Here is a 13,223-nt window from a genome sequence, read left to right on the forward strand (position 1 = left end):
ATCAGTTTGGTCTGGAGAATACCGATTTGACCGCTGGGCAGCGTTTAATCATCAACTGATGTTTAACTACGGTTGGTGAATACGGCCGTAAACATCCAAATTAATGTAATTAAAACTTTTAAAAACATTTACTTACAAAAGATACAAAGTCATAATAATTGAAAAAAAAAATACTTTTTGATATTATTCGAATCAAATGGATGCTGAAATTTGAGCACTGATGATCTCTGAATATCAGACCGGAAATCAAATTTCATTAGGCTGGGAGATTTCTCTCAGCCTTCATCAGAAAGTTCTGCAAGAGCATCTTTGAAAATAAGAAAATCAAGGATTTTAGCAAAAGAAATTATCTTTTCGCTCTTTCTGCTTAAAGCTTTCTGAATAGAAACAAATAAATTAAATGTGAGTGGTCATTAGGAAATGAAGAAAATAAATTTGAGTGGCAACAAAATTTTTATTGGTAAACAGAATATGACGCATTGATTTGTTTTACCTGTTTATATCGATCGTGACCCGTAGTTTTTCAAATAGCTGCGTCATTCAGTTCCAATGCATATTTGACACCAGTTTATGACTAAGATAGTTGGATCAAGGAAGTTTCTTGAATATTGTAGAAGTTTTACATCATCTTGTGAAACATTTTCCTCCATTATATAAACACAATATTTGCTAATCCTTCATTGTGTTAGACATTTTTGAATCGAACAGGTGTTTTTGTTTTGGTTTCGAAATTGATTACAAACGGGTAAGTTTCTTTTCCTTTGATGATTAATAGCATTTTAAAGTATGTTTGCATTTTACTTTATTGATGTTTTCATCTAAAAATAATATTTCACGGCCATTTCCTTGTAAATGTTACCTTCTTTTCTTAAAAATTTCTTTGCCAAAATTTATTGGTAAAACGTAGAGAAATCTAACTCTAAAACGAAATTCGGTAGAGTATTTTTTTATCTGTCATCTGAATGTAGCGTATTTTGTTGATCAAATTTTTAAATGACAATTTATAAACCATTCTATAAAAAACAATGGTAAAGCTGTGAAATTTGACATAGCTCAAATGTAATAAACAAATTTTGTATCAGTATTTTTTAGATTAGCATAGAAACATATAAGTAGAATAAAATTAAATTGGAAGCTTTAATTAAATAGTGCATACCAGTTTTGTCACTTAAACATTGCTTGGGATCATAACAAATTTATGAACTATTATTTGAAATTTTTATAATCTATATTGAAAGTTCAGTCGTTTTGTTATAAACCCGATACCGCATTTGATTTTGTCTAAATTTTAAGCCCAATTTTATTTTAAATGAATAGTTTTAATACTATTGACTTTTTAATAAATTTTTAATTGCTTAATATTTGCTTGAAACACTTGTTATGATTACATTTAAGGACTTTATTTTCTTTTTCTCTTCTAGAATCATATAGGAATACGTGTTAAAATTTTGTTAAAAAAAATGTCTTCTTTATTTTCAAATATCTGCAGATACCTTTAATATCTCATAGAGAAGTTTTATTTGTGTATTGAACCCAAAAATTATTATTTTATTAATTAATTTAATTAAAAGTTCTTAAATTTTTGTCTGAACCATATTCTTATTATTAAGTATATATAAACATACATTTTTATGTAAGAACATATATTTATATTGCTCACATTTTGGGTATTAAGAAATTAGGGCCTTCAGTATTTTAATTTTGGCTATTAAGTGTGATTTTCAGTTATAATGTAGCTACTGGAATTTTTAATTCCTAAGTTTTGTATTGAATCCAAGTTTGAAAGTGTATCTGCTGACTTGGAGACATTATTTAGAATTAACAGAAAACAACTAATGCATTAAAAAGTTAAAGAACATGTCTTTAGTCCACAATCATAAAGAATTCAAAGCTGCAATTTAGCAGATATAGAACTTTTCATCATTATTTTGTATTTCTTATAAAGATATTCTTCATCCAATGTAAAATAATTTCTGTTTCTACAAATATCAAGTGCAACTTATCAGAGACATTCTTTAAACTTTTTTTTTCTGAAATATGTAAGCAATAATTTAAAAATTAAAAGCGTGCAGGACTATTTATTTATAAAGAAGGAAAAAGGGAATCCTCATTAAGTTCTTTTGTTAGAGTTTGGTTTGGTGAAGAATTATGAAATTTATTTATATTTTTTTGTATATTTTTTTAGATTAAGTACAATTTTTATTTTTAATTGATATAATAGTGAGTAAGTTTTTTTTCTTTATATTTTTAGAAATTGAATCCTTTTGTTTATTTATTTTAAGTAGTGTAGGATTGTCCAGAGCCTTTTTTCCTTGGAAATGTGGATAAGCTGAATAATTGCTAAATTAGAATTGTTATAGAAATTATTATAATTTCCTAAATTTATTATGAAGAGTAAAAATTACTACAATAAAATTTGAACATAGTCAGAAAGATTTTTTTTTATTTCATATGAAAATTAAAACAGAACATAATGTTGATTTATGTTAATTAAAAATGATTTGCAAAAATTTATGCTCATATTATTGATTTTTTCTCCCCTAAGTCCATATATTTTGCTGTTATGTAAACAGTTGTTAGTTATGTTTTAATGGATTGTTATATTAACATAATTCCAAAAATTTTCAAATCAAAATTTCATTTTGTTTAAATATAATATGAATATAATTTGCCAAAGTGAAATAATTATGATATACTAAATTTATATTTAAATTTTAATTCTTATAAATAAGCACATATTCTTTTTTCTGAATATATAGAACTTTCTATCAAAAGATTAAGAATGTTGTTTTTTTATTTTAAAATGATTTTGATTTTTCAAACTGGTATTTGATTTCGCTTAAAACTAAAAATAATAATAATAAAAATAATCTCCACTTTAATGTGCATGATATAAGTTAAAATCTGTTTGCCTACCTTGACCATTTCTAGGCATAAATTCCTTTAAAAATTTACATTCCTTTCTTTTAAACCTTTAACTCAATACATATCAGTTATCTAGGTGTCATTCTTTTTTTCCTTGCTAGCTTGCTAAACATGGGCATTTGGTCATGGGTCAAAAATATGCATATTGTTACAAACTTGCAATGCTGATTCTCAACACAGTTAGTTCCATCAACGGAAAGACTGATTTACAATCATCTGTATTAGATGCTGTTTGGGTACCGAGTCGGAGATCCCAATGCTTGGGGACTTGGCAGGGAATTTCCCCCTTGAAATATTTGATTGCTTGAACTGTCTTGAAAGAATTTTAAAGATGCAGAAAATCTTAAAATTTCTTCTGATAATAAGAGAATGTGTCTTAAGTGTCCATTTTTTTATTTTATGGGACAGGCTATTTGATATTGAACTATGAAATTTGATACAAACATTCTTTGGAAGGTGGAAATATGCAATTAGGAGCATTTTTTGTGACATTCATTGGAAGGTGGAAATATGCACTTAGGAGCATTTTGTTGTGACATTTAATTTATTTCAATTTCTAAATGTGCACAAATATAAATTTTATAAAAATTTGAAGAGTCATTTTTTTTTGTGTGTACAATTTTTTCTTTGTGATAAATGTTATAAAATATAAATATAATGTGTAAAAATATATTTCTTTGCTTATAATAAAATTTAAATTTTACTCATTTTTATTTTTTTTATCCTGTAATTTTTTTCCATTGTTAATAGCTATGCCATATGACAATTTGCCCCCCTCCCACACACACATTGAAAAAAATTATTTTAAATCATTGTTTCATTTTTTTTTTTTTCCTTATTGCTGTGTGCAATTTTTTTTTATTGAATCAGTAAACAGAAATTTTTCTCAAGATTACATTACTTATTAAAATTACGAAAACCTATTTAACATTATGCAACTTCGATATGGGAAGATTTTACTCATTATCTTTATATATACTTAATTAAGGATTTTTTCCCCTCAATAAATTACTTGATTAGTTGAAATTTAAGCATTTCCCATTTCTGATTAAAATACAAATTTTAATGAAGATGATTGAGAAAAGATACATATATTGAATGAAATAGGGTTAAACTTCTTAGATAGTACAAATTATGTCTTATCATAATTTAAAAATTTAAATAATTTATTGAAGGATATTTAGACCAAACTATGTTTAAAAAATTTTATTGAAATTTTTCTCACATGAAAGCTGTGGCTAACCAACTAGCTGGTTACCAAAGACAGTGTTTAATAAATGTGATCTTTATTTTGTAATTGAATTATTTTTTAATTTAAATTATTTAATAGATTGATTTGTTGTGAGCTTTCCTGATTCTTAAGAGGCATATGAAAATATTTCATTTCTATAATATATATAACATTTTATTTTCATTTTTCAGATCTACTGATTACGCCAAAATGGTTCATGTCATTAAGGTCTATCTTGTTGATGGGAAAAATGAAAAACAGATTCGTAGACTTGCTGTTGGCAGTGATGTAGTCAGCTCTTTTCAGCTGCTGAAGGAAAAAATCAGGGCTCTTTTTCAGTTACCAACTGCCAGTTTTGATATAAAATGGAAAGGTATGGTTTTAATAAAGTACATTTTTAGTTTTATATCTGATGTTACTTTTTAAAAAAATGATAAAATATATTAAAAATAAAAGTGAAATCAATAAATATTTCTGTTAAAAAATTTTAGGTTATAAAAATAATTTTTTTATGAATTTAAATAATCATTTAAGCACTTAGCTTGTCTGTAAATTTAGAAATTTTAACTAGACAACTAGAACTAGAAATTTTTTGGGATGATCAATATTTTAAAAATATTTCTTATAAAATTAATAATTACTTTGCAATTCTTTTCTAGTTTATAACTAAAGGAATAAAACATGTTATGCTGTCAATTAACTTATTTTGAATCATTATTTTATTGCTACCATAGAAATATCTTTTAGATAAAAGTTTGGGGGGAAAAAAACTGATTTCTTCAATTAACTTATCATGTAAAATTTGATTGGTGGAAATCTTTGATATTTTTATCTATTTTAGAAATATAAATGAGCATTTAATGTTTTGAATTGTTATGTTGCTAGAAAAAATAAATTTTGTTTATAGATTTTTTTTTTTTTTAGAAATTACATTTTATAAATCTGCAATGAAGCATTTTATAGAATAATAACTCTTAATTTTATATTATTTAGGCATACTAGAATTGCAATGTATATGTATAGTTCGATAATAATAGAATAAACATTTTCTTCATTTTATATTGTTTTATACTAGCAAAAGATTTTATTCATTATGTATTTTTACTCACTTATATACTATGGATTGATCAAGTTTCTTTATCTTGGAAATTATATAGTTTATTTTTAATACATTGTAGAAGTATTTCTGATAATTTTAAAAAAATCTGTTACCATGCTTATAAAATATTATTTATTATTATTTTAGATTCAGAAAATGATGAAATTCTTATGTCATCTGATGCCGAACTTGCTCAAGCTTTAGCAAATGCTGATGATGGTTTGCTGAAGCTTTTTGTCAGTTTTGGCCAAACTATTCCCAAAATGCAGGAAGCTGAAACTAAATCAGCTCAAGAACCTAAGGCTCCTGGTGAAGTACATCCACATGTAGTATGTGATGCATGCAATGGAAGTGTTTGTGGGGATCGTTATAAATGCCTTCAATGCAAAGATTTTGACCTCTGTTCATCTTGCCATAGTGCTAACAAGCATCCATACCATGACATGGTCAAGCTCGTGAAACCCTCTTTTGTAAGTAAAGTAAACAGTTACATTAAATGAATGTGTACAATATGTATTTACTTATATAATTATCCTTCCATTTCCATTAATATTTTTTAATTATAAATTTTTGAATTTTTTTCAAAAAATATCTTTTTAATTTGAAAAATTTAAGTAGAATTGTAAATACAATGAAAGTAAAGTAAAATTTACAAATTGAGATTTGGGTACTTTAAAAGACATGTTTTAAAATTGAACTAGAAAATTTCTATATATATATATATATATGTATTATACATTTCTGAATTATTAAAATTTTATTATCTACTTAATAAGTGTTTGATATTTAAAAGAAGTTAAAAATGTATAAACTGGTTATACAAACCTGTATTTCATGCTACAGATTATGTATATCTCAATTGGAGTACTGTTTATGTTACTTAAATTTTGAATAGATTTTTGATTAAATAACTTTAAAATTATTGATACATTTGTTGGCTGGAGCTTATAGCCTTCCTATGACATAAATGTATTTTCAGTGATAAAAATAATTAAATATTCATCTTACTATATCAAAAGTTACATATATATCACTGTGTAATAATGAATACTGTGAAAATTTCTTTATAAATATAGCAGATATTTTCAGCAACTTTTTTTAAAAATTAATAATGGGTCACATTATTTCTTAGTATTTTAGAGAGGTTACTAGGATTTTTTTATGTCATACTTTTTATGTTTTATATAGCAATCAGAATTCGTTCTGTATAATGTTGTTGACTATTTTTGTGGTTTATGTGGAATATCGGTTACTATGATGAGTAATAGAGATTCAAGTTATATATTTATTAGTTTTGATTATATTATATAATCACACTTTTATGCTTTTCAAGATGAAAAAAAAATGATGTAATCTGAAGAAAAGTGTAAATTCTGGAAAACCACATTCTAAAGATCAGGGACTCGTTTTCCAAACTTTATCTAAGGGGATCTACAAAAGATGAAATTATAAATATAGGCTAAAACTGTTATTATGTTTTTGTGATTTATGCAATATACTAATTTTTATTTATATTTAAATTTTTAGTTTCATTATTCTATCTGAGAAATATATTATATGATTCAGTTTGAAACATTTTTTGAAATATATATATAATGAATCTTTCCTTGTCATCTTGATAAGATATGAGCAAATATATTATGTCCAATAATGATATTTCATTTTTCAAAAATTAAGATATAGAGATATATATTAAAATGGTATTCTGTTTTCATTATGAATTTAGATTTTTTATTATTATTATTTCTTATTTTTGCAGGCTCCACGTGAGTGGGCCTTTCTAGGATCTCGTAGAATGTGGAGATCCATGTTTGGTCATGCCGCAAGAGGATCGTTTTCTTTTCCATCTCCTACTCAGAGCGCTAGTTCTACTTCCTCTGAAGAAGGTCAGGCACAGTCACCCTGTAAAGACATGGGAAATGCTATTAATAAGCTGTTGACTGGAGATTTTGTTGCTGCAGAGAAGCTGTTTACTGAAGGTTTAGGTTCCTTCTTGCAGAATTGGCCAGGTATTTTATCTTATAAATGAGTTCTAAGTATATAAAAGTAGTGTGCCAAATTATTTAAAAGAAATATGTGTTTAATGTACATAATATGCTTTTCCCTTTGTAAAAAAAATGTTGTTTATTTCTGTAATTTATATTCATCCTCTGTGCAGATTTTTATTTTAACATTAGTAAGTTCACCTGCAAATTATTTTTTGAAATAAGGAGCAATTTCAAAAGATATTAATTTCTTTTTTTGGAAAATATGATTATAAGATTAATAGCTCTAAGCACCCTATTAAATTTGTTATTCAATGTTTACTAGAAACTGCAAATAAAACTATTTTGGAAGTTTTTCATTGGTTCAATTATTTTATTTTCTATTTGAAAACAGAATTGAAGATATTTAGCAATTTTCACAACTGCTTCATAAACAAACCCTATCTCATATACGAGAGGTTAAAAGCGTATTTGTGTGAATGAATAAATTTATTATCTGGCAATGTCATTTGATTATAGAAGCAAACAAAATCTACATATCTACTTTGTGTCTTTTTTTTTTTTATCTTAATGCTGTAAAATTGGTTTGTAGCTCAGACTCTAAAATATATTTAGTATAAATTCTTCATTGTGAGAAATTATATATTACTAAATATATTTTACAATAAAATGATTTTTTTTTTTTTAATATCACTTTCTATTTTTGGGGATTTTGATTATACAAAGATACAGTATTGTAATCATCAAAATGTTTTACTTCAAAATTCTGATAAATTTCTATATCTTGAGTTCAAAAAAGGCATATATCAACTTTAATTGAAAAATGCTAAAAACCTGATGGATGACGTTTGATACATTATGTTTATATCAAAATTGTAAAATTGTACCAAATCAATTAGTGGAAAATGCATACTTTTTTTTTTTTTTTTTACATTCAGTTTTTTTTTTTTATTTTTTTTTACTGTATTACAAAGCAGCACCATATTGTCAGAGATTATATTGTCATGCATATTCCCATTCATATTGAATGAAAATATTTCATATATTTTCAGTTAATGCATTTATTTATTTATATTTTGTAAATGACTTATGGAAAGGGGATTTGTATATTTTTAGTTGTGGCATTTATTCACTTTATTTTAATGTTCTGCTTAATGAAAGATCAAAAATATATTTATTTATGTGCAGATTATATTTATTAAGAGTAATATATAATTCAATAATAAAACTTTTGTCAGCAAATAGATTTTTTTTTTTTTTTTTAAATTTAAGATGACAGTAAAATTTTTTCTTCTGATAAAAGTTTTCAAAGTTGTCGTGGGCATAATTAATAAATGAAAAAAAAAGTCATTTAATCATACAACTGTCTGTGAAAAAAACTTATTCTGGATACTTCTATCACACATTCATTAATATCAATCAAAGACATTTGCTTGCATATATTATTTGCTTTTTGGTTACTTGTAATAAGTGGCATTTTTAAATGGAAATATGAGAAATTAAGTAAAGAATACTGTTTTAACTTTTTTTTTTTTAATATGTGAATAAAAGTTCTTTTTCTTTATAAATTTTCCTCCGTATTACGCATTTATGTATTTAAATATATTGACAAAAACCAAAGAATTAATCTTCAAAGCCTAATAATTTTTCCATTTTAGATTAAAGTTTATGGCCCCGTGAAAAATTATGCATGATCCATAGTCTGCTGCATTTCAATCTTGAAAAATGTTACAAAATTAAACTATTTTAATAATGTATTTTAGTCTCAACAACTGGATCAGTTTTGCCAATTGCTCCTTGTTTATTGTTGAAGTTTAAAGCAGTATTTTAGGTCTGCAAGAACTTCAATAAACATGGCATTTCAAGAATATTGTAAAATATTTGTTTTGTGAAACCAGGTTTATTAAGTAGACATGGAGAGTATGATGGTAAATTATTTTTTCTACCTCTTACCAGATAATCATTCATTTGGTTCAGTAGCTTCAATTTTAAATCATTTTCTTGGGTAATTTCTATTCAAGATAAGAAAAGTCATTAATTAAATTATTTTAAATAAAATATAAAGTTTTATTCTTTAATTTATTCAAATTATTGCTTCATCTTATAAAGATGTGGCAGTTAGTTAGTATTAACAATATTATATTTATTTTCTTTCGCAGGTGGTATTGATGTGAAGTTGGAAACTAGCCCAGGCAGACGTTGCAGCAGAGAATTCCGAAAAAGTTGTAAAAACAAGAATAAAAAAGAGGGTGAACCAATGCCTTCTACATCTGACAATGCTACTGAACAGAATGAAAATCTTGCAGCTGCAGAAGAAAAAGTTGAAGTTAAACAACCCCAGTGTGAAGAAACTGTTAAGCAAGAAACAGTAGAACCAGCTCAAGTTTGTGGAATCTTTGCAGAGTCTGGAAAAACATCTCTTAAATCTAAAGAAACTGAATGCACAAATGATGATAATGAAGTTAAATCATCTGACACTGGAGAAAGAGAAAAGTCACCTGTCAGTAGTGATGTGAGTTAATTTTTAATTTCGATAAAAGGTGTAAAATGAATAATTGGATATAGTTATACAATTAGTATTAATTTAATATTGCATGTTTTGAGATACACCTACTTAAAAAAAATGTTTCGGAAAAAAATATTGATTTGTATTTTTAAAAATTAATGCGGTAGAAATAGTCTGATATTCAATTGAAGTTAGCATAATTGTTTATAGTTTTTATAACAACTATGCTAGTTTTTATATAGTGAATATGCATTAATGAAGTGTAATTTGTAATTCTATAATATGTTCATCATAAAAATCTAATATAAATTATATATAACTACATAATAAAGAAGTGTATGCTTCATTAAAGTTTGATTTACAATAATGAGCTATAATTTTAAGTATGGCTCCTATATCCTGTAAATTTTTTCTTTTGTGTGTGTGTTTGTTCAAACATAAAAACCACAAGTTTCTGCTACATTAAATTATGTCCCGTTTTCTTTTTATTTATTTATTTTTTGGTAAAAATTATGCTGCACATTTGATAAAATTTTTCAGAATAGCATAAAAATAAATTAAAAATATTTTTAAAATGTCACGCCCCTGAATTTTTTTTTATGTGCTTTTCTTATTGATCGTTTCATTTAGAATTTTGGAAATATTTTTCTTCCATTTAAGTGATTTGCAAGCATAATAATAATATTGGTTAATGTTCTTCATAGTTTTATTGTTAAGAACTTATTTAGATATTTGTAATCTTGTTTTTTTTTTAAACTATTATTCACAGTTAACTAATTTTTATCTATATTCTGATGCAGTATCAGAGATAAGTATTTCATCTGTAATTTTTTTAGATCATGAATAATATTAGAATATTAAAATTTCAATATATGAATTCTTAATTATGTTTTCTTTTCTGAACAAATATAATATAATATTAATTTATTTCCAGGACAATTCTGCTTGTGCTGAAGGTTGGACACTTCTTCAAAATGAAGAAGCTGAAAAACAGGAAGTGAATTCTGTTGAGCCAGAGAAAAAAGAAACTGAGAAAATAGTCATGTACCCAAGCTTAGAGAAAGCAGCAGTTGAGCCAGGATGCTTCAACCAAGGAGCCAACGATATTAAGCCAGAATGCCCAAACCAGGGTGGCAACAATATTAAGCCAGAATGCCCATACCAAGCAACAAGCAGTATTAAACATGAAGAAGGAAATGTGATACGTTCTAATGGTAAAATATATGTTTAAATAATAATCTAATAATTCTGTCTTTGTGAGGAATCTTCCCTAAAAAATTTATGGAATAAAAATATTATAAAACAAATATGATTCTTCTCACAGTATACGAGATAAAAATTACCATACTCCCATCATGAAGCTGATGAATTCATATAATACGGTTGTGGCAGCTGCCACTTCCTCCTTTGTGATTAAATTGAATTTAGATTAGAATTATTGACATTAATTCTTAAAATTATTGGATTTAAATTGATAGATAATTAGTATATTTTAAGAGTTTTTATTAATGATATAAAAAAATAAGGCAAAAAAAAAAAAAAATGTGGCCAAATTCAAACAATCCAAAAAAAAAAAAAAATGAAATTCTTTTCCAAAAAAAAAGTGAAAAATTTTAGAAATGTTGTTATTGATGATAAAGAAAGAAAGCAATTAAATTAAATTTAAATAGTAAATAGCATTAGCAAAATAATTAACATTTTCTTATAGTTCCATTTGATTCATGCTTTTATTTTCCCCTTCTTTTTATATTATGTAAGTTAATTTTTATGCTATTTCTTCTGGCATCTTAAACTTATGTTGTATGTGTGTTAAAATGTTAATGAACGTTTTTCAAAAAGATTTATATATTTATTTTTTCAAATGTTTATTTTGTTCAAGGAAAATAATTTTTTACTGCTGTCTTAAAAAGACTTAAATTGGGCTTCTGTGTTAAAATATGAAGATATGTTATTTGTTTAAGTTAAATTCAGATGCTGAAATTGTAATTTTATAATTTTAGTTATAAATTTTTTCAATCTAATAAATAATATATTTAGTGCATGTAGCATTTGATGAGAACAGCAATTTGCTGTCAGTTATTCATCAGTCTTTTTTCATATTCATTTAATTTCTAATTTATGTAAATAAATAAATTTCAATGTATATTGAACAATTTATGAAGTTAGATTTGATTTTCAGAAAAATTTGAAATGTTTTTTTCTTTCTATTAAATGTAATATATTTTTCAAATGTATGCTATTCTGACAGAAGTAATGATATCAAATCATTGCTTTTTTTTAGATCCTGAAATCATCAATGCTTTGATTAAAATGCAAGCTATGGGCTTCACTAATGAAGGTGGTTGGTTGGAAAGGCTTCTTGTTACCAAAAAGGGCAACATTAATGAAGCTTTGGATGCTTTATATCCATTTACTCGTCAGTAATGATATGTACTTTTTGTCCAGCTTACAGCGTGGAGTTTTCTATTCTATCTGTTTTATCTAAATGACATTGTTATTTGTTGTAGCTTTTTGAGATATGTATTTGATTGTCATTTTCAAAAATCCAAAATAATTTTTATTGATTTGGTTTGGTTGTACATTTTATTATGAATAAATTAATAAAAATTAGTTTTGTTTCTTTTAAAAATTACCATTTAAATTAGTTTTGGTATCAAGAAATCGTTTTATTAATAATACTAGCTAAATGGATGAAAAGATATTTTAAATGAATTTGTCAATGCTCATAAAGTCCATCTTTTATTCTATTAAAAATGACATATTGAAAAGATAATATGTTTTGATATTCTTTCAACATAAAATTAAAAGATTGTCATTTTCTTTTATAAGATACAAATCGATGCATTCTTTGCATAGTTTAATTTTTTCTCAAAAAATTTCTAGCAAATCTTTAAAATTTAGCTCCTAAGAAATAATGTAGATTCTCTTCCTTCTAGATAAATTTTTCAAAGCCATAATATTCTATAAAGTAATTTCAAACGAGATATAAATATTAAACTATAGGAAGAAAAGCGGATATTACCTCACGTTAATTGATATAAATGGAATTAAATGAATTTTTTGTGTGTGTGTCTGCTAAAATTTTAACACCAAAGTATTGCATGGAATCTTAAATTGTTTAATTAATGGGAGAGGAGAACAGTGGCGTTTCCCATCTGACTAATGAAATTTTTAAACTTTGATTCAACTACAAGCCTGTATTGCTAAATTCAAATATTTCTTGGGTTAAAAAGACATTTTTTTTCCAAATTATATTAATTTTAAAGTAGAAGATAATTGTTTGCTTTCAGATATTAAAAACAACTAATAGCTCCTTTCTCTAACTTTATTTAAAAAAAAGAAAATTAAAAATTTATTCTAACAGATCTAAAGAATTGTGGTCTGTTCAAAAACAATTTGCTTGCAGGACATCATTTAGGCATAAGGCCATATTTTAGTGTAATTTTTTTGTTGATTTCATTTTAAAAAATTATTATA

At 25.1% G+C, this 13,223-nt stretch overlaps 1 protein-coding gene across 1 annotated transcript; it reads left to right on the plus strand.

Annotated features, from left to right (window-relative positions):
- The first annotated feature begins 474 nt into the window (after nucleotides 1–474).
- LOC129972964 (sequestosome-1-like) lies at nucleotides 475–12,356 on the plus strand. The gene is made up of 7 exons (XM_056087292.1): nucleotides 475–745; nucleotides 4,348–4,529; nucleotides 5,403–5,725; nucleotides 7,015–7,264; nucleotides 9,400–9,752; nucleotides 10,681–10,960; nucleotides 12,028–12,356. The coding sequence occupies exons 2-7, from the start codon at nucleotides 4,367–4,369 to the stop codon at nucleotides 12,168–12,170; spliced, it is 1,512 nt and encodes a 503-aa protein (XP_055943267.1). The 5' UTR covers nucleotides 475–745; nucleotides 4,348–4,366; the 3' UTR covers nucleotides 12,171–12,356.
- The last annotated feature ends 867 nt before the right edge of the window (nucleotides 12,357–13,223 follow it).

The sequence above is a fragment of the Argiope bruennichi genome, chromosome 6 (genome assembly GCF_947563725.1).
Source record: "Argiope bruennichi chromosome 6, qqArgBrue1.1, whole genome shotgun sequence".
NCBI classification, from domain to species: Eukaryota; Metazoa; Arthropoda; class Arachnida; order Araneae; family Araneidae; genus Argiope; species Argiope bruennichi.